Source organism: Cherax quadricarinatus, chromosome 35 (genome assembly GCF_038502225.1).
Source record: "Cherax quadricarinatus isolate ZL_2023a chromosome 35, ASM3850222v1, whole genome shotgun sequence".
Classification (NCBI taxonomy): Eukaryota; Metazoa; Arthropoda; class Malacostraca; order Decapoda; family Parastacidae; genus Cherax; species Cherax quadricarinatus.
The window spans coordinates 7,646,611-7,669,326 of NC_091326.1; the positions used below are offsets into that span (position 1 = coordinate 7,646,611).

At 48.7% G+C, this 22,716-nt stretch overlaps 1 protein-coding gene across 2 annotated transcripts; it reads right to left on the bottom strand.

Moving 5' to 3' along the window:
* Window positions 1-887: 887 nt before the first annotated feature.
* On the bottom strand, window positions 888-15,307 carry LOC128695013 (uncharacterized). 2 transcript variants are annotated; one of them, XM_053785409.2, is made up of 2 exons: window positions 15,175-15,303; window positions 888-2,443 (listed from the first exon to the last, which is right to left on the bottom strand). In XM_053785409.2, the coding sequence occupies exon 2, from the start codon at window positions 2,440-2,442 to the stop codon at window positions 1,240-1,242; it is 1,203 nt and encodes a 400-aa protein (XP_053641384.1). In that variant the 5' UTR covers window position 2,443; window positions 15,175-15,303; the 3' UTR covers window positions 888-1,239. The 2 variants fall into 2 exon arrangements, with proteins under 2 accessions (XP_053641384.1, XP_053641385.1); XM_053785410.2 differs by lacking the exon at window positions 888-2,443 and adding an exon at window positions 2,518-3,912 and having other exon boundaries at window positions 15,175-15,307.
* Window positions 15,308-22,716: the final 7,409 nt, after the last annotated feature.

Below are 22,716 nucleotides of genomic sequence, written 5' to 3' on the forward strand. Positions count from 1 at the left end.
CCACCAGTGTGGTCTTGAAGACCAGGTCTGTGTAAGTCAGTGATGGTGGCCCACCAGTGTGGTTTTGAAGACCAGGTCTGTGTAACTCAGTGATGGTGGTCCACCAGTGTGTTCTTGAAGACCAGGTCTGTGTAACTCAGTGATGGTGGTCCACCAGTGTGTTCTTGAAGACCAGAACTGTGTAGCTCAGTGATGGTGGTCCACCAGTGTGTTCTTGAAGACCAGGACTGTGTTACTCAGTGATGGTGGTCCACCAGTGTGTTCTTGAAGACCAGGTCTGTGTAGCTCAGTGATGGTGGTCCACCAGTGTGGTCTTGATGACCAGGTCTGTGTAGCTCAGTGATGGTGGTCCACCAGTGTGGTCTTGAAGACCAGGTCTGTGTAACTCAGTGATGGTGGCCCACCAGTGTGGTCCTGAAGACCAGGTCTGTGTAACTCAGTGATGGTGGCCCACCCGTATGGTGTTATAAAGATACAGATCTCAACCGTAGACGATTATTTAACACATTTCACCTCCATAAATCCTCATTGAGAAGCAACATCGTACCAGTAAACGTCTTTTGCTGGCTTTGTTTTTTTTTTTTACCTCTTGTCGGGCTACAATATACTTCAGTCTCACTGTGGTCTTGACAAGTAGGTCTGAATCTGTGAAAAATATTTCCTCCCACCCCTCGCTTGATGAGTAAATTAAACAGCAGGTAGCAGTATGTATACACGTGATGAGTACTGAATCATCATTCAGTGTTTGTTGTGTCCTCTCACAGGTGAAGCAACTTGTGTAAATAAGTGTGCAGTAGAAAGGAAGTTGAAAGGTGTGAGCCAGACCTAGAGCTGCGTAGACATTGTGGCTCTTCCATGACTTGAAAGGTACATATGGAAGTATGGCTGATCAAACTATGGACTATAAATACATATTTTCATATATTTTGGACAGACACCGCTGAACGTGATGACAAAGAGATACAGATAATATTCAATACATTACATCAGTTAAGACTTTGATTCAGTATTTAAGATTTTTTTAATATACAGGTACAAAATTAGTTTATATATACTGGTAATGCTAGTAAAAAATGCCGAACTGAGTGTATGCAGAACTTTCATAGGAATTTTGTCAAATATAAGAAACAAAAGTAAGTGTGGAAGGAAGGAATTCTCTTCCCACGATAGAACAGACACGTTAAGTTCAGAGTATTTGGCTACGTGCAGCCATTATATAATCATCATAGGTAGAGTTCGCTAGCCTAGAGCATTGAAGCTTCGGGAGGGTGTAGGATAGTTGTAGCCGGTGTTGCAGTTGGGCTGGTAGGTGCTAGTGGCTGTCACGGTGTTGTACTGCTGGTTGAAGACTGTGGAGGTGACGTAGTTGGTGTTGTAGATGGTTGTGGTCTGGTATTGTGTGCGAATCTGCCCCGGCAGCTGGTTGGTACTGATGACGGTGCTGGTGACGGTTACGTACTGGGTCTGGCCAGGGAGGGTCACTACGGAAGGAATCGTTGTTTGAGTGTAGATGGTTGTAGGCACCACCTGTGTTGATACCCGTGTACTGAGCACTTCCTGTGGCACAGTTACGACTCTGGTAATGTATTCTGGTACCTGCTGTGTACGAACCAAGGTAGACACCACCTGTTGAACCTGGGTGCGTGCCACGTACTGTGTCTGGGTGCTGGTAAGCACCACCTGGGAGAAGATGGTGGTAGTGACGGGCACCACCTGGGTGGAGGTGATAACCTGGGTCTGACCTGGCTGAGTGATGGTCTGAGTGACAATGTTGGTGCGGATAACTTGAGTTGTACTCACCACGTCCTGAGCAGGTACCACCACGGTGGAGTAGATGGTACTGTACTGAGTACTGTCCACTGTACGGGTCTGTCCTGGGACCTGCTGGGTTCTGGTCACATACTGGGTCTGGTAGATTGTGCTGACTATCTGTTGAGGAACTACTAATGTCGACACCACGTTCCTGATAATTGTTGATGGTACTTGCTGGATGCGGGTCGAGTATACAGTCTGATACTGAACTTGTGTCCTCACGTCTTGTTGCGTCTTAGTGACGTAGTTGATCTGAGGAGGCAGAGTTACGACCTGTGTGCGGACGTTGTCCTGGGTGCGTGTGACGGTCACTGTCTGGTACTGGACGGAAGAAACCACTTGTGTGCGGACGATCTCGGAGTAGACAGTGGTGTAGACCTGCTGTGTACGGACAGACGTCTGAGTGACGTACTGCACGTCAGTGTTGTAGACGGTGGTAGGGATGACCTGGGTGGAGTACTGTGTCTGTGTACGGTAGACGGTAGACGGTTGACAGGGCTCTGGTCGTGGTGGAAGGTACCCCTGGGACGACTGGAGAGAGATTCTGTTGCCAAAGACTTGTCGTTGGTGTCGTGGCAGGGACGCTGCCATCACGCACCCCACCAAGAGTGACACCAGTAGTAACTTCATCCTGTAAAAGTATTAACAGCTTTACGAATTAAGTCTCGGTATGATATACAGATTCTCAAGTTATATTCAAATATAATGCTATCCATTTCAAAATTGAATATAAAATACTTACCATAATATTACATTAAATATTGGCTGAAATTTTGTATGTTAAATGAAACGAAGAATATAATGTGTGTGTATAATTTTGGTCACATAAATACAACATTTTCATTAATGTTTCTTTATGACACAAGTAAAAATATTCTGAAACTGAACACATTTTTTTAACGAGTGAAGGATAATTATATCAATTCCTGAAGCAAAAGAAGAGATTATTTGCCAAAGTTAAAGGGAGATGCTGGAGGGTTGTAGTTGTATCCTGTCTTGCCACAGGTGGCTGTGATGGTCTGTGTGACGGTGACCTGCTGGGGCTGGTTGATGGTCTGATAGACCACCTGTTGTTGTTGCTGGGTCTTAGCCACCTGTTGGGTCACCACACGGTCCGGGCCAGGCACTTGCACCACTGAGGTTCTGGTTTCTTCACGTGTCTGGTACACAGGAGCGGGAGTGACGTACTGGGTCTGGACCACGGTCTGTACCTGAGTGAAGGGCTGAAATCTGGTCTCGTAGATGGTGGTGTAGATGATGTTGGGTACGACCTGCGTACTTACGACCTCCTGAGGAACTACCTGCGTGCTGATCAATGTCTGAGTGACAACATTGGTCCTGGTCACCACCTGCTCGCGAGTTGTGTAAGCTGTTTCATAACGGGTGTTGACGGAAGTATAAGGGATGACCTGTTGACGTTGAACAAAACTGGTCCTGATATCATCTCGTCCACGAACGACGCTGGTCTGCACTACTTGTTGTACACGCGTTAACGTCACATAACGTGTGTTGGCTGGCTGTTGACGCCTCACGATGGAGGTTTGAAAGACGGTCTGAACACGGGTCTGTACTATGTCAGGGCCTGGGACTGACACTACTTGGGTCTGCTGCTGTGTTTGTGTCTGGTAGATGGTCACGGGCTGATTGATGGTCTGCACCTGAGTGCGAACCACCTCCACAGGTATTACCTGTGTTTGCCCCTGTGTGCTAGTGACGTAACTGACCTGTGGCACAACGCGAATTGACGTAACGTAAACAACTTCTTGACGAGGTGGGCTTGGGATAGTTTGGGTCACAATTCTGTCATTAAAAAGGGTGGTTGTACGCTGGATCACACTGGTCTGGTACTGGACCTGAGTTTGGACGCGAGTCTGGAAGACAGTTGTTGGTACGACCTGTTGTCTGACCAAGGTGGTGGTGACGTACTGTGTGTTGGCCTGATTTACGGTCTGAACACTGACGGAGGTCTGGACTCGAGTGTCATAAACTACAGAAGTGACCGTTTCACAGACTACAGCTGGTGGAGGAGGTAAATAACCTCCCTGAGGAGTAGCCGAGGCCAGGGTCACCACCAGCAGCGTCGCCGTCAAGCGCCACATCCTGCAAAGAGAAATTCCACAGGTTAGAACAGCGGTGATTGGAACCCCCGCGTCTCGGCAACTCATTTGGGAATAAAGTCCAATCACGCGCCGCTCCCTCTGTGCAATTTCTCTATGCTTTGTGGGCTGACCCGAGAGGACTTTATCGCCCAGATGAGCCGTGAGGCGCTGACCTGGATGTATGGCTGACCTGGAGGTATGGCTGACCTGGGGTACGACTGACCTGTGTGTACCACTAGCTTGACTTCACTGTTTACATAATGAGGAAAAGACACAGGACCAGAGCAAAACTTCTATTGTGACAATTTATTGTTCTATTAAAAGCTTTATCAAGTCAGGTACATTTTCCAGGCGTGCATAGATAAAAACATTGTTACAATTATTGTTCTGCCGTTATCATCATGACTGTGGGCAGTACTCCACTGTATCCATCGCTATTCTAGTTGTACTACTGCTGTATACGTTGTGTTTATGTTCTCATTTTTTTTATCATTTGTTTCTGGAGAAGGGAAACTAAAGATGCTGTGAACTTGGCTTGACTTTCCAGCAAGACTGTACAGCAGATCGAAGTAACACAGGAAGAAGCAGCACACGTACGAACCGTACGAACCACAGCCCGGCTGATCCGGCACCGACTTTTAAGTATCTGTCCAGCTCCCTCTTGAAGGCAGCCAGGAGCCTATTGGTAATTCCCCTTATGCCTGGTGGGAGGCTGTTGAACAGTCTTAGGCCCCGGACACTTACGGTGTTTTCTCTTAGTGTAGGAATGGCGCCCCTACTTTTCATTGGGGGTATTTTGCATCGCTTCAATAATCACAATACATTCCTTACGACGCATGATCAAATGAGATGATGAATTAAAGGTCAATCGATATTGCGCGGTGTTGTGTACACTCCATTACCAGAATTACCCAGTAAGTTAACTACAGTGTTAGTATACCACACTAACTCTTGGATATGAGAGCAGGTTAACCGCAGTGTTACTGTGCCACAATAGGCTAAAGCAAGCTTATAGCTTGGGTAGCGTTTATTCTGTTAGTGGGCTGGATTTGCGAAGGATCTGCCTAGTATGGGCCAACAGGCCTGCTGCAGTGTTCCTCCTTTCTTATGTTCTTAAGTTCTTAACTCTTGGGTAGGATACAGTCAAGTTAATTAGTGTTACCTGACTTTTCTCAAGACCTTTAAGCAAGCTACAAATTCCACATTCTCTGGATTACTTTTCACTAAGACTCTTTAGTCAGAAACATTTGCTTCTGTTGTTATGAATAACATTATCTTTAAAGTTCTCTCTTTTTATACATTATGTGAACTTAAAATCTTATAGAAAAACATTTTTAAAAGAATGACTTCCTTCTAATGTCTTTTAATCGACTTCTTAAGGCAGCTTAATTACTTTACAAAATTTCTAACTAAAAAACTAAACACTGTCCTGATGGATAGGTATTAAAAGTGTGTCACACACTAGCAAAAATCACCTGGCATGGGTCTCACTGTGCTGAGATGACCCATTCAGTAGTGCCGGCACTCTGGTAGAGTCTCAGTGGACAGGTGAAGGTAGATGTGAAAACCTCGCTGTATGAGGTGTTACTACAGCGGGCCAAGTCAACAGCCACTGAGTGTTACTACAGCGGGCCAAGTCAACAGCCACTGAGTGTTACTACAGCGGGCCAAGTCAACAGCCACTGAGTGTTGCTACAGCGGGCCAAGTCAACAGCCACTGAGTGTTGCTACAGCGGGCCAAGTCAACAGCCACTGAGTGTTACTACAGCGGGCCAAGTCAACAGCCACTGAGTGTTGCTACAGCGGGCCAAGTCAACAGCCACTGAGTGTTGCTACAGCGGGCCAAGTCAACAGCCACTGAGTGTTGCTACAGCGGGCCAAGTCAACAGCCACTGAGTGTTGCTACAGCGGGCCAAGTCAACAGCCACTGAGTGTTGCTACAGCGGGCCAAGTAAACAGCCACTGAGTGTTGCTACAGCGGGCCAAGTCAACAGCCACTGAGTGTTGCTACAGCGGGCCAAGGCAACAGCCACTGAGTGTTACTACAGCGGGCCAAGTCAACAGCCACTGAGTGTCACTACAGCGGGCCAAGTCAACAGCCACTGAGTGTTACTACAGCGGGCCAAGTCAACAGCCACTGAGTGTTGCTACAGCGGGCCAAGTCAACAGCCACTGAGTGTTGCTACAGCGGGCCAAGTCAACAGCCACTGAGTGTTGCTATAGCGGGCCAAGTCAACAGCCACTGAGTGTTGCTACAGCGGGCCAAGTCAACAGCCACTGAGTGTTGCTACAGCGGGCCAAGGCAACAGCCACTGAGTGTTACTACAGCGGGCCAAGTCAACAGCCACTGAGTGTCACTACAGCGGGCCAAGTCAACAGCCACTGAGTGTTACTACAGCGGGCCAAGTCAACAGCCACTGAGTGTTACTACAGCGGGCCAAGTCAACAGCCACTGAGTGTTACTACAGCGGGCCAAGTCAACAGCCACTGAGTGTTGCTACAGCGGGCCAAGTCAACAGCCATTGAGTGTTACTACAGCGGGCCAAGGCAACAGCCACTGACTGTCACTACAGCGGGTCAAGGCGACAGCCACTGACTGTCACTACAGCGGGCCAAGTCAACAGCCACTGAGTGTTACTACAACGGGCCAAGTCAACAGCCACTGAGTGTCACTACAGCGGGCCAAGTCAACAGCCACTGAGTGTCACTACAGCGGGCCAAGTCTACAGCCACTGAGTGTTACTACAACGGGCCAAGTCAACAGCCACTGACTGTCACTACAGCGGGCCAAGTCAACAGCCACTGAGTGTTACTACAGAGGGCCAAGGCAACAGCCACTGAGTGTCGCTACAGCGGGCCAAGTCAACAGCCACTGAGTGTTACTACAGCGGGCCAAGGCAACAGCCACTAAGTGTCACTACAACGGGCCAAGGCAACAGCCAATGAGTGTCACTACAGCGGGCCAAGGCAACAGCCACAGAGTGTCACTACAGCGGGCCAAGTCAACAGCCACTGAGTGTTACTACAGAGGGCCAAGGCAACAGCCACTGAGTGTCACTACAGCGGGCCAAGTCAACAGCCACTGAGTGTTACTACAGAGGGCCAAGTCAACAGCCACTGAGTGTTACTACAGCGGGCCAAGTCAACAGCCACTGAGTGTTACTACAGCGGACCAAGGCAACAGCCAGTGAGTGTCACTACAGCGGGCCAAGGCAACACCCACTGAGTGTCACTACAGCGGGCCAAGGCAACCGCCACTGTCGCTACAGCGGGCCAAGTCAACAGCCACTGAGTGTTACTACAGCGAGCCAAGTCAACAGCCACTGAGTGTCACTACAGCGGGCCAAGGCAACAGCCACTGAGTGTTACTACAGCGGGCCAAGGCAACAGCCACTGAGTGTCACTACAGCGGGCCAAGACAACAGCCACTGAGTGTTACTACAGCGGGCCAAGGCAGCACCCACTGAGTGTTACTACAGCGGGCCAAGGCAACAGCCACTGAGTGTTACTACAGCGGGCCAAGGCAACAGCCACTGAGTGTTACTACAGCGGGCCAAGGCAGCACCCACTGAGTGTTTCTACAGCGGGCCAAGGCAACAGCCACTGAGTGTTACTACAGCGGGCCAGGTCAACAGCCACTGAGTGTTACTACAGCGGGCCAAGGCAGCACCCACTGAGTGTTACTACAGCGGGCCAAGGCAACAGCCACTGAGTGTTACTACAGCGGGCCAAGGCAACAGCCACTGAGTGTTTCTACAGCGGGCCAAGGCAATAGCCACTGAGTGTCATTACAGCGGGCCAAGGCAACACCCACTGAGTGTCATTACAGCGGGCCAAGGCAGCACCCACTGAGTGTTACTACAGCGGGCCAAGTCAACAGCCACTGAGTGTTGCTATAGCGGGCCAAGTCAACAGCCACTGAGTGTTGCTACAGCGGGCCAAGTCAACAGCCACTGAGTGTTGCTACAGCGGGCCAAGGCAACAGCCACTGAGTGTTACTACAGCGGGCCAAGTCAACAGCCACTGAGTGTCACTACAGCGGGCCAAGTCAACAGCCACTGAGTGTTACTACAGCGGGCCAAGTCAACAGCCACTGAGTGTTACTACAGCGGGCCAAGTCAACAGCCACTGAGTGTTACTACAGCGGGCCAAGTCAACAGCCACTGAGTGTTGCTACAGCGGGCCAAGTCAACAGCCATTGAGTGTTACTACAGCGGGCCAAGGCAACAGCCACTGACTGTCACTACAGCGGGTCAAGGCGACAGCCACTGACTGTCACTACAGCGGGCCAAGTCAACAGCCACTGAGTGTTACTACAACGGGCCAAGTCAACAGCCACTGAGTGTCACTACAGCGGGCCAAGTCAACAGCCACTGAGTGTCACTACAGCGGGCCAAGTCAACAGCCACTGAGTGTTACTACAACGGGCCAAGTCAACAGCCACTGACTGTCACTACAGCGGGCCAAGTCAACAGCCACTGAGTGTTACTACAGAGGGCCAAGGCAACAGCCACTGAGTGTCGCTACAGCGGGCCAAGTCAACAGCCACTGAGTGTTACTACAGCGGGCCAAGGCAACAGCCACTGAGTGTCACTACAACGGGCCAAGGCAACAGCCAATGAGTGTCACTACAGCGGGCCAAGGCAACAGCCACTGAGTGTCACTACAGCGGGCCAAGTCAACAGCCAGTGAGTGTTACTACAGAGGGCCAAGGCAACAGCCACTGAGTGTCACTACAGCGGGCCAAGTCAACAGCCACTGAGTGTTACTACAGAGGGCCAAGGCAACAGCCACTGAGTGTTACTACAGCGGGCCAAGTCAACAGCCACTGAGTGTTACTACAGCGGACCAAGGCAACAGCCAGTGAGTGTCACTACAGCGGGCCAAGGCAACAGCCATTGAGTGTCACTACAGCGGGCCAAGGCAACAGCCACTGTCGCTACAGCGGGCCAAGTCAACAGCCACTGAGTGTTACTACAGCGGGCCAAGTCAACAGCCACTGAGTGTCACTACAGCGGGCCAAGGCAACAGCCACTGAGTGTTACTACAGCGGGCCAAGGCAACAGCCACTGAGTGTCACTACAGTGGGCCAAGACAACAGCCACTGAGTGTTACTACAGCGGGCCAGGTCAACAGCCACTGAGTGTTACTACAGCGGGCCAAGGCAGCACCCACTGAGTGTTACTACAGCGGGCCATGGCAACAGCCACTGAGTGTTACTACAGCGGGCCAAGGCAACAGCCACTGAGTGTTACTACAGCGGGCCAAGGCAGCACCCACTGAGTGTTTCTACAGCGGGCCAAGGCAACAGCCACTGAGTGTTACTACAGCGGGCCAGGTCAACAGCCACTGAGTGTTACTACAGCGGGCCAAGGCAGCACCCACTGAGTGTTACTACAGCGGGCCAAGGCAACAGCCACTGAGTGTTACTACAGCGGGCCAAGGCAACAGCCATTGAGTGTTACTACAGCGGGCCAAGGCAGCACCCACTGAGTGTTTCTACAGCGGGCCAAGGCAATAGCCACTGAGTGTCATTACAGCGGGCCAAGGCAACACCCACTGAGTGTCATTACAGCGGGCCAAGGCAGCACCCACTGAGTGTTACTACAGCGGGCCAAGGCAACAGCCACTGAGTGTTACTACAGCGGGCCAAAGCAGCACCCACTGAGTGTTACTACAGCGGGCCAAGGCAGCACCCACTGAGTGTTACTACAGCGGGCCAAGGCAACAGCCACTGAGTGTTACTACAGCGGGCCAAGGCAGCACCCTCTGAGTGTTACTACAGCGGGCCAAGGCAACAGCCTCTGAGTGTCATTACAGCGGGCCAAGGCAGCACCCACTGAGTGTTACTACAGCGGGCCAAGGCAACAGCCACTGAGTGTTACTACAGCGGGCCAAGGCAGCACCCACTGAGTGTTACTACAGCGGGCCAAGGCAACACCCACTGAGTGTTACTACAGCGGGCCAAGGCAACACCCACTGAGTGTTACTACAGCGGGCTAAGGCAACACCCACTGAGTGTTACTACAGCGGGCTAAGGCAACACCCACTGAGTGTCACTACAGCGGGCCAAGGCAACACCCACTGAGTGTTACTACAGCGGGCCAAGGCAACACCCACTGAGTGTTACTACAGCGGGCCAAGGCAGCACCCACTGAGTGTTACTACAGCGGGCTAAGGCAACACCCACTGAGTGTTACTACAGCGGGCCAAGGCAACACCCACTGAGTGTTACTACAGCGGGCTAAGGCAACACCCACTGAGTGTTGCTACAGCGGGCCAAGGCAGCACCCACTGAGTGTTACTACAGCGGGCTAAGGCAACACCCACTGAGTGTTACTACAGCAGGCAAAGGCAACACCCACTGAGTGTTACTACAGCGGGCCAAGGCAACACCCACTGAGTGTTACTACAGCGGGCCAAGGCAACACCCACTGAGTGTTACTACAGCGGGCTAAGGCAACACCCACAAAGTGTTACTACAGCGGGCCAAGGCAACACCCACTGAGTGCTACTACAGAGGGCCAAGGCAACACCCACTGAGTGTTACTACAGCGGGCCAAGGCAGCACCCACTGAGTGTTACTACAGCGGGCTAAGGCAACACCCACTGAGTGTTACTACAGCGGGCCAAGGCAACACCCACTGAGTGTTACTACAGCGGACCAAGGCAACACCCACTGAGTGTTACTACAGCGGGCTAAGGCAACACCCACTGAGTGTTACTACAGGGGGCCAAGGCAGCACCCACTGAGTGTTACTACAGCGGGCCAAGGCAACAGCCACTGAATGTCATTACAGCGGGCCAAGGCAGCACCCACTGAGTGTTACTACAGCGGGCCAAGGCAACAGCCACTGAATGTCATTGCAGCGGGCCAAGGCAGCACCCACTGAGTGTCACTACAGCGGGCCACGTCAACAGCCACTGAGTGTCACTACAGCGGGCCAAGGCAGCACCCACTGAGTGTCACTACAGCTGGCCAAGGCAGCACCCACTGAGTGTCACTACAGCGGGCCAAGGCAGCACCCACTGAGTGTCACTACAGCGGGCCAAGGTAACACCCACTGAGTGTCACTACAGCGGGCCAAGGCAACACCCACTGAGTGTCACTACAGCGGGCCAAGGCAACACCCACTGAGTGTCACTACAGCGGGCCAAGGCAACACCCACTGAGTGTCACTACAGCGGGCCAAGGCAACACCCACTGAGTGTCACTACAGCGGGCCAAGACAACACCCACTGAGTGTTACTACAGCGGGCCAAGGCAACACCCACTGAGTGTCACTACAGCGGGCCAAGGCAACACCCACTGAGTGTTACTACAGCGGGCCAAGACAACACCCAGTGAGTGTCACTACAGCGGGCCAAGACAACACCCACTGAGTGTCACTACAGCGGGCCAAGGCAACACCCACTGAGTATCACTACAGCGGGCCAAGGCAACACCCACTGAGTGTCAATACAGCGGGCCAAGGCAACACCCAATGAGTGTCACTACAGCGGCCCAAGGCAACACCCACTGAGTGTTACTACAGCGGGCCAAGACAACACCCACTGAGTGTCACTACAGCGGGCCAAGGCAGCACCCACTGAGTGTCACTACAGCGGGCCAAGGCAACACCCACTGAGTGTCACTACAGCGGGCCAAGGCAGCACCCACTGAGTGTCACTACAGCGGGCCAAGGCAACACCCACTGAGTGTCACTACAGCGGGCCAAGGCAGCACCCACTGAGTGTCACTACAGCGGGCCAAGGCAACACCCACTGAGTGTTGCTACAGCGGGCCAAGGCAACACCCACTGAGTGTTGCTACAGCGGGCCAAGGCAACACCCACTGAGTGTTTCTACAGCGGGCCAAGGCAATAGCCACTGAGTGTCATTACAGCGGGCCAAGGCAACACCCACTGAGTGTCATTACAGCGGGCCAAGGCAGCACCCACTGAGTGTTACTACAGCGGGCCAAGGCAACAGCCACTGAGTGTTACTACAGCGGGCCAAAGCAGCACCCACTGAGTGTTACTACAGCGGGCCAAGGCAGCACCCACTGAGTGTTACTACAGCGGGCCAAGGCAACAGCCACTGAGTGTTACTACAGCGGGCCAAGGCAGCACCCTCTGAGTGTTACTACAGCGGGCCAAGGCAACAGCCTCTGAGTGTCATTACAGCGGGCCAAGGCAGCACCCACTGAGTGTTACTACAGCGGGCCAAGGCAACAGCCACTGAGTGTTACTACAGCGGGCCAAGGCAGCACCCACTGAGTGTTACTACAGCGGGCCAAGGCAACACCCACTGAGTGTTACTACAGCGGGCTAAGGCAACACCCACTGAGTGTTACTACAGCGGGCTAAGGCAACACCCACTGAGTGTCACTACAGCGGGCCAAGGCAACACCCACTGAGTGTTACTACAGCGGGCCAAGGCAACACCCACTGAGTGTTACTACAGCGGGCCAAGGCAGCACCCACTGAGTGTTACTACAGCGGGCTAAGGCAACACCCACTGAGTGTTACTACAGCGGGCCAAGGCAACACCCACTGAGTGTTACTACAGCGGGCTAAGGCAACACCCACTGAGTGTTGCTACAGCGGGCCAAGGCAGCACCCACTGAGTGTTACTACAGCGGGCTAAGGCAACACCCACTGAGTGTTACTACAGCAGGCAAAGGCAACACCCACTGAGTGTTACTACAGCGGGCCAAGGCAACACCCACTGAGTGTTACTACAGCGGGCCAAGGCAACACCCACTGAGTGTTACTACAGCGGGCTAAGGCAACACCCACAAAGTGTTACTACAGCGGGCCAAGGCAACACCCACTGAGTGCTACTACAGAGGGCCAAGGCAACACCCACTGAGTGTTACTACAGCGGGCCAAGGCAGCACCCACTGAGTGTTACTACAGCGGGCTAAGGCAACACCCACTGAGTGTTACTACAGCGGGCCAAGGCAACACCCACTGAGTGTTACTACAGCGGACCAAGGCAACACCCACTGAGTGTTACTACAGCGGGCTAAGGCAACACCCACTGAGTGTTACTACAGGGGGCCAAGGCAGCACCCACTGAGTGTTACTACAGCGGGCCAAGGCAACAGCCACTGAATGTCATTGCAGCGGGCCAAGGCAGCACCCACTGAGTGTCACTACAGCGGGCCACGTCAACAGCCACTGAGTGTCACTACAGCGGGCCAAGGCAGCACCCACTGAGTGTCACTACAGCTGGCCAAGGCAGCACCCACTGAGTGTCACTACAGCGGGCCAAGGCAGCACCCACTGAGTGTCACTACAGCGGGCCAAGGTAACACCCACTGAGTGTCACTACAGCGGGCCAAGGCAACACCCACTGAGTGTCACTACAGCGGGCCAAGGCAACACCCACTGAGTGTCACTACAGCGGGCCAAGGCAACACCCACTGAGTGTCACTACAGCGGGCCAAGGCAACACCCACTGAGTGTCACTACAGCGGGCCAAGACAACACCCACTGAGTGTTACTACAGCGGGCCAAGGCAACACCCACTGAGTGTCACTACAGCGGGCCAAGGCAACACCCACTGAGTGTTACTACAGCGGGCCAAGACAACACCCAGTGAGTGTCACTACAGCGGGCCAAGACAACACCCACTGAGTGTCACTACAGCGGGCCAAGGCAACACCCACTGAGTATCACTACAGCGGGCCAAGGCAACACCCACTGAGTGTCAATACAGCGGGCCAAGGCAACACCCAATGAGTGTCACTACAGCGGCCCAAGGCAACACCCACTGAGTGTTACTACAGCGGGCCAAGACAACACCCACTGAGTGTCACTACAGCGGGCCAAGGCAGCACCCACTGAGTGTCACTACAGCGGGCCAAGGCAACACCCACTGAGTGTCACTACAGCGGGCCAAGGCAGCACCCACTGAGTGTCACTACAGCGGGCCAAGGCAACACCCACTGAGTGTCACTACAGCGGGCCAAGGCAGCACCCACTGAGTGTCACTACAGCGGGCCAAGGCAACACCCACTGAGTGTTGCTACAGCGGGCCAAGGCAACACCCACTGAGTGTTGCTACAGCGGGCCAAGGCAACACCCACTGAGTGTTGCTACAGCGGGCCAAGGCAACACCCACTGAGTGTTACTACAGCGGGCCAAGGCAACACCCACTGAGTGTTACTACAGCGGGCCAAGACAACACCCAGTGAGTGTCACTACAGCGGGCCAAGACAACACCCACTGAGTGTCACTACAGCGGGCCAAGGCAACACCCACTGAGTATCACTACAGCGGGCCAAGGCAACACCCATTGAGTGTCACTACAGTGGGCCAAGGCAGCACCCACTGAGTGTCACTACACCGGGCCAAGGCAGCACCCACTGAGTGTCACTACAGCGGGCCAAGGCAACACCCACTGAGTATCACTACAGCGGGCCAAGGCAACACCCACTGAGTGTCACTACAGCGGGCCAAGGCAGCACCCACTGAGTGTCACTACACCGGGCCAAGGCAGCACCCACTGAGTGTCACTACAGCGGGCCTAGGCAACACCCACTGAGTATACATAATGTACCAAAACTGGTTAGTAAAGTCCAGAACGAGCACAATGAAAAATGGTAGTGAGAGGAAAGCAGAAGGAAGGCACCTCACGGGTGAAGCAACAACTTGCCTGAACCATCTCCCTAAGCAGAATACTACACAGCACAAGTGTAAGGTCACTCCCTGAGTATGCAACACTCTCGTGGAGCCCAGCGAAAGAAAGCAGAGATTTGCCACCAAACTGATACGGAAATTGAGAAAAGTAAATGTCAATAAATAGCCAGAGTTTTGAACAAGAGTTTGAATGTACACTCGCAATGTGTCAAAATTCAAGATTAAATGATAAAAGTGCTTATATGTGCAGGCTATATAATAATAACAAGAATACTAATAATATTGTTATTATTAATGTCATAATTACGTAAAGCTCTGCGGACGTCTAGGTAATTCGGCGCAAGGAGTGATGAAGGTTGGCTCCTTCCTGTGCTTAGCGCAAGACACACGCCACCTAGTTCTCTTTATGTAGCATCAAGCAAGTCATGCACGTGAGCCGACTGCCCTCTCTCACACCCTCGTAATGATGGAGGTCCTTGCCCAAAATGCAGCTTCTCAAAAAATCCCTCACCATATTTCCAGCAGCTCTTATCAGTCTTCTTGGAGTCGTATTTTCTCACTCGTTGCTAAGACGAATAATTTTCCAACAAAAAATTAGCACACTAACAATGGTTCCCGAAGTAGCGGTGACGTACCTTGTTCACCGAGGTTAGAGTTGGAGAGAGAGAAAGAGCAATGTAAGTGGTCCTCGGTGGCTGGAGCCGAAGACCGTATTGTGCTCCTCAACTTCCACCTCCTTTTATATGTTGGGTGCCCGGAGAAACCCTCCAGAAGGTTGACGGGAACAGAAAGGATAGCAAACAGTGCTCATCAAACCACGGTGAACCCTAAGAAGCCCTGTCCAAATACACTCTTGTAAAAGTTGACCCACTCATCGCACCACTCACAAATGCTGCTCCCTCGCATGAAAAAAAAAAAACTTGTTAAGTGAACAGGGTGATGAGGGTAACATGATAAGCGACTAGTGTCCTTGCTTGATGAGAGCGCCCGCGGGTCTGGAGAGTACTTAGATCACGCTTCATGAAGGCTTTATGCAAATTCTGTGTATATTATGATAGCATTTTTGTATATCGGCGTCAAAAAACCTATAGGAGAAGTCTAGCAGTTGCAAGAGTCAAGGTCGTCCAGCTCTAAACCCATCATATCCTGGGTTGTGTAAATGGTGTAATTCCACGTGTTTAATATTCTTACTTTTCAACTACCAATGATTTTAATGTATGTTTCGTCAGTGCTGAGCTGCCATCTTTGTGATACGGGGCCAACACAATGGTTTATACATCTTGTGGGATGTTACCAGTGTTTAAAGTCTGTTTCTTATACGACTAGTAATTTTTTACAATTTTAAATGAGTATGGAGTGTGTGATACCAGACTCAGGGCAGACTGTTAACATACCAGACTCAGGGCAGACTGTTAACATACCAGACTCAGGGCAGACTGTTAACATACCAGACTCAGGGCAGACTGTTAACATACCAGACTCAGGGCAGACTGTTAACATACCAGACTCAGGGCAGACTGTTAACATACCAGACTCAGGGCAGACTGTTAACATACCAGACTCAGGGCAGACTGTTAACATACCAGACTCAGGGCAGACTGTTAACATACCAGACTCAGGGCAGACTGTTAACATACCAGACTCAGGGCAGACTGTTAACATACCAGACTCAGGGCAGACTGTTAACATACCAGACTCAGGGCAGACTGTTAACATACCAGACTCAGGGCAGACTGTTAACATACCAGACTCAGGGCAGACTGTTAACATACCAGACTCAGGGCAGACTGTTAACATACCAGACTCAGGGCAGACTGTTAACATACCAGACTCAGGGCAGACTGTTAACTTACCAGACTCAGGGCAGACTGTTAACATACCAGACTCAGGGCAGACTGTTAACATACACTATCAATGTCCACCTTAAAGAGAATCTTAGTTACTATTATGTCAGAAAACTGGCAGAGTTTCGACATACATTCATAGAAAAATAATCTTTATTAACGGTACGGGTTTAGTGCTTTCCATGAATATGACGATAATGTGACCTGATAATTGCAATTATTTCTTTGTACCTTCAGCAAGGATCCAGAACTAGATGTGACTGTTGCCTTAGATTTTGCACATAAGGAATATTTAGGATTACTATACGTATCGTTTAATGTTTCTTTCTCTATCTTACCTGGCCATTATGTACTTTCAGTTGTAGTTTCATGACTACATTTTCTGTAGCAAGTAGTTACTGTCGTTCCTGAATGTGTGGAAGTTCCATAAATTTTGTGACTCAGTGTACAGTGTCACTGCATCCTTTTGTATCTTAATGGAGTAAGTCTGGAGAATGTTGTTAGCGCCAGTGAGCTCTTCCCCGGGAACTAGTATGGAATATGGGGAAAATATTATGATTCACAAATTCGTGATAACATGATTGCTAAAATATCACAGAACAGGTGAGACTTGAACTAAGCGCTAAAGGTGGGTTTTAAGACTCACCTGCCGCGAGTTCGATCCCGGCCCACCCAGTGTTAGGTTAGGTAAGGTTCGTCAGGAAAAAGTGCAAGTGTTTACTGACGCGGGTCTTAGTCATATGATGACCCACAGCTGGAGCTTTTGGTCCTCTGATCGAAGCCTTTCACTGGCTTACCGGTCCACTCCTTTAAAAATTATAGTTATAATTATAACCATTAAGTTAATAGATACACCCATTATGTGATTTGGGAAACATTATATTTAAAGGGCCCCCCCCTCCCCTCTTCCTTGTAGAAGAGTATCAGATTACAATTACAACTTATTATCAACACTGTCTAAGTAGATATCAAATAAAGAACTATAAGTAACTTACTGAAGCCTTTAAAAGATTATTAATGATGTGTCATCGAGGTCCATTACTGTTTAATCTAACTTTTCCATTTTTATGTATCACAAATGATTATAACACAATAAAACACATTTTCGCTTGTTTTAATATGTCTTAAATTGTTGTGTTCTTCTCTTTGTTTTCATAAGTGACGCCGCCCCCCCCCCCTGACTCATGCTATCATTGTATCATGTTTCAGTAGGTCAGGGTTTGGTTTTTTCACAGCCATTATATTTATTGTTAAACTTTCATTGTTTGAAAATCACATTGGAACAATGAGAGTTAGGCTGCTCCATGGGTGTTCAGGAACAATGAGAGTTAGGCTGCTCCATGGGTGTTCAGGAACAATGAGAGTTAGGCTGCTCCATGGGTGTTCAGGAACAATGAGAGTTAGGCTGCTCCATGGGTGTTCAGGAACAATGAGAGTTAGGCTGCTCCATGGATGTTCAGGAACAATGAGTTAGGCTGCTCCATGGGTGTTCAGGAACAATGAGAGTTAGGCTGCTCCATGGGTGTTCAGGAACAATGAGAGTTAGGCTGCTCCATGGGTGTTCAGGAACAATGAGAGTTAGGCTGCTCCATGGGTGTTCAGGAACAATGAGTTAGGCTGCTCCATGGGTGTTCAGGAACAATGAGAGTTAGGCTGCTCCATGGATGTTCAGGAACAATGAGTTAGGCTGCTCCATGGGTGTTCAGGAACAATGAGAGTTAGGCTGCTCCATGGATGTTCAGGAACAATGAGTTAGGCTGCTCCATGGGTGTTCAGGAACAATGAGAGTTAGGCTGCTCCATGGGTGTTCAGGAACAATGAGAGTTAGGCTGCTCCATGGGTGTTCAGGAACAATGAGAGTTAGGCTGCTCCATGGGTGTTCAGGAACAATGAGTTAGGCTGCTCCATGGGTGTTCAGGAACAATGAGAGTTAGGCTGCTCCATGGGTGTTCAGGAACAATGAGTTAGGCTGCTCCATGGGTGTTCAGGAACAATGAGAGTTAGGCTGCTCCATGGGTGTTCAGGAACAATGAGTTAGGCTGCTCCATGGGTGTTCAGGAACAATGAGAGTTAGGCTGCTCCATGGGTGTTCAGGAACAATGAGAGTTAGGCTGCTCCATGGATGTTCAGGAACAATGAGTTAGGCTGCTCCATGGGTGTTCAGGAACAATGAGAGTTAGGCTGCTCCATGGGTATTCAGGAACAATGAGAGTTAGGCTGCTCCATGGGTGTTCAGGAACAATGAGAGTTAGGCTGCTCCATGGGTGTTCAGGAACAATGAGTTAGGCTGCTCCATGGGTGTTCAGGAACAATGAGAGTTAGGCTGCTCCATGGATGTTCAGGAACAATGAGTTAGGCTGCTCCATGGGTGTTCAGGAACAATGAGAGTTAGGCTGCTCCATGGGTGTTCAGGAACAATGAGAGTTAGGCTGCTCCATGGGTGTTCAGGAACAATGAGTTAGGCTGCTCCATGGGTGTTCAGGAACAATGAGAGTTAGGCTGCTCCATGGGTGTTCAGGAACAATGAGAGTTAGGCTGCTCCATGGATGTTCAGGAACAATGAGAATTAGGCTGCTCCATGGATGTTCAGGAACAATGAGAATTAGGCTGCTCCATGGATGTTCAGGAACAATGAGAGTTAGGCTGCTCCATGGGTGTTCAGGAATAATTTCCGATTTTTCACTGCAACACTTTGGTTATACCATCAGTAGTAAGTAGCTCGCTGAAAATGGTATTTGAAGTTCGCCGTTGAAGTGGTTTTTAGAATGGGGTCGGCGTGTAGGCTGCCAGCACTACATACACCTATATGAGGAGATTAATAAAAGAGAATTTTATTATTGTTACCTGGTTTAAGACCTCGTATGTTTGCAAAAATGTTAAATGTTATTTTATTTTTGTTTATGCTAAGATTTTTTGCTGATGTTAGTATTTGTCTCTGATGGCTGGGAGAGTCTCTGATGGAAGAGTCTCTGATGGGAGAGTCTCTGATGGAAGAGTTTCTGATGGAAGAATCTCTGATGGGAGAGTCTCTGATGGAAGAGTCTCTGATGGAAGAGTTTCTGATGGAAGAATCTCTGATGGGAGTCTCTGATGGAAGAGTCTCTGATGGGAGAGTCTCTGATGGAAGAGTCTCTGATGGGAGAGTCTCTGATGGAAGAGTCTCTGATGGGAGAGTCTCTGATGGAAGAGTTTCTGATGGAAGAATCTCTGATGGGAGAGTCTCTGATGGAAGAGTCTCTGATGGAAGAGTTTCTGATGGAAGAATCTCTGATGGGAGAGTCTCTGATGGAAGAGTCTCTGATGGGAGAGTCTCTGATGGAAGAGTCTCTGATGGGAAAGTCTCTGATGGAAGAGTCTCTGATGGGAGAGTCTCTGATGGAAGAGTCTCTGATGGGAGAGTCTCTGATGGAAGAGTCTCTGATGGGAAAGTCTCTGATGGAAGAGTCTCTGATGGGAGAGTCTCTGATGGAAGAGTCTCTGATGGAAGAGTCTCTGATGGGAGAGTCTCTGATGGAAGAGTCTCTGATGGAAGAGTCTCTGATGGAAGAATCTCTGATGGGAGAGTCTGCTGGGACAGGTTTGGCTCTGTTGAACGAGGTGTTAGTATAATCTTGCTATTTCTTATCGGTTTTGCTTTCCTAAAAAAAAAAAGAGTTGAATAGTGTGTGTGGTTGTGAGTGCCCTGGCAGCTAGGATGATCACCTGACTTGACTGTTTGGCTCCTTATATGTGGAAAGCAGAGCAATTTGTTATAACACTGTTGTTTTTTCAACGATACAAGTGAACATTTTAGGCGCTTTGTAGCTTATGAAACATCTGCCTTTCATAATGAGTTTAATATATCTATTTGGGAGACTTAATTATTATAGACTGTCTAAATTCTGTGGCGGTTATTAAATACGTCCCGGGGGTTCAATGTCTACAAGTCTTATATTTAATTTTGTGTGATGGGTTCTGCTAGTACCCCGGTTCAGAACCTTCTATAATCAGTTGCTCCTGGTTCATGGTACTCTAGTAATATTTATTCTTCGTGTCCTTTTTCTAGTTCGCCGCATTTCTGGTTTTTCTTTCCCCGAGTTGTACTTATTGTCAGCTGATCGATCGAATTCTCCCTCATGGACGACCCGGGCGGCTGAGATCTTGCCGGCCAACCACTCTCCTCACCTCACCTTAGAATTACGCATCTTAAGATATACATTCCTCACTATATATACACTGAGATGTACATTCCTCACTGTATATACACTGAGATATACATTCCTCACTGTATATACACTGAGATATACATTCCTCACTGTATATACACTGAGATATACATTCCTCACTGTATATACACTGAGATATACATTCCTCACTGTATATACACTGAGATATACATTCCTCACTGCATATACACTGATATGTACATTTTTCACTGTATATACACTGAGATGTACATTCCTCACTGTATATACACTGAGATATACATTCCTCACTGTATATACACTGAGATATACATTCCTCACTGTATATACACTGAAATATACATTCCTCACTGTATATACACTGAGATGTACATTTCTCACTGCATATACACTGAGATGTACATTTCTCACTGTATATACACTGAGATGTACATTCCTCACTGTATATACACTGAGATGTACATTTCTCACTGTATATACTCTGAGATGTACATTTCTCACTGTATATACACTGAGATATACATTCCTCACTGTATATACACTGAGATGTGCATTCCTCACTGTATATACACTGAGATATACATTCCTCACTGTATATACACTGAGATGTACATTTCTCACTGTATATACACTGAGATATACATTTCTCACTGTATATACACTGAGATATACATTTCTCATTGTATATACACTGAGATATACATTCCTCACTGTATATACACTGAGATGTACATTTCTCACTGTATATACACTGAGATATACATTCCTCACTGTATATACACTGAGATGTACATTTCTCACTGTATATACACTGATATACATTCCTCACTGTATATACACTGAGATGTACATTTCTCACTGTATATACACTGAGATATACATTCCTCACTGTATATACACTGAGATGTACATTTCTCACTGTATATACACTGAGATATACATTCCTCACTGTATATACACTGATATGTACATTTCTCACTGTATATACACTGATATATACATTCCTCACTGTATATACACTGAGATGTACATTTCTCACTGTATATACACTGAGATATACATTCCTCACTGTATAAACACTTGAGATGTACATTTCTCACTGTATATACACTGAGATATATATTCCTCACTGTATAAACACTGAGATGTACATTTCTCACTGTATATACACTGAGATATACATTCCTCACTGTATATACACTGAGATATACATTCCTCACTGTATATACACTGAGATGTACATTTCTCACTGTATATACACTGAGATATACATTCCTCTGTATATACACTGAGATGTACATTTCTCACTGTATATACACTGAGATATACATTCCTCACTGTATATACAGAGATATACATTCCTCACTGTATATACACTGAGATATACATTCCTCACTGTATATACACTGAGATATACATTCCTCACTGTATATACACTGAGATGTACATTTCTCACTGTATATACACTGATATACATTCCTCACTGTATATACACTGAGATTTACATTTCTCACTGTATATACACTGAGGCGTACATTCCTCACTGTATATACACTGATATACATTCCTCACTATATACACTGAGATTTACATTTCTCACTGTATATACACTGAGATTCACATTCCTAACTGTATATACACTGAGATTCACATTCCTAACTGTATATACACTGAGAGGTGCAAATCCCTTAGTGTACAGCGAGAAGTGCTATACTTCAGCGCATATATACATCTCTCATTGTATATACACAGTTTGTCCTCATCCTATATTAAGGATTAGAAGATTCATCAGTGATGGTGTACGAGAGACGTGACAATAATGCCATGGAGAGGTTTTAAACCTATCACAGTAAGATAGGCTGGCAGAATGATGGCTAATAAAATGGATTTTAACCCATATTGCAGGAAAATGAGATCATAAACATAAATTTCAATGCCTTTTTTTTATCAGCTAGATTACAACTCAAAGTCTGGACACTGAGCTATAAACAAAAATATGTCGAATAAATTGGCAACAAAAGTCCTGTTTGAGAGAGGCAGAGGAAACTGCAATATAAGATAACAAGATCAAGAAGACTCTGAGGTTCAAATATAAAAGGTAACGCACTTGAAGAACACAGTCAGCCATTCTGAGGCAGAGATGAAAGTA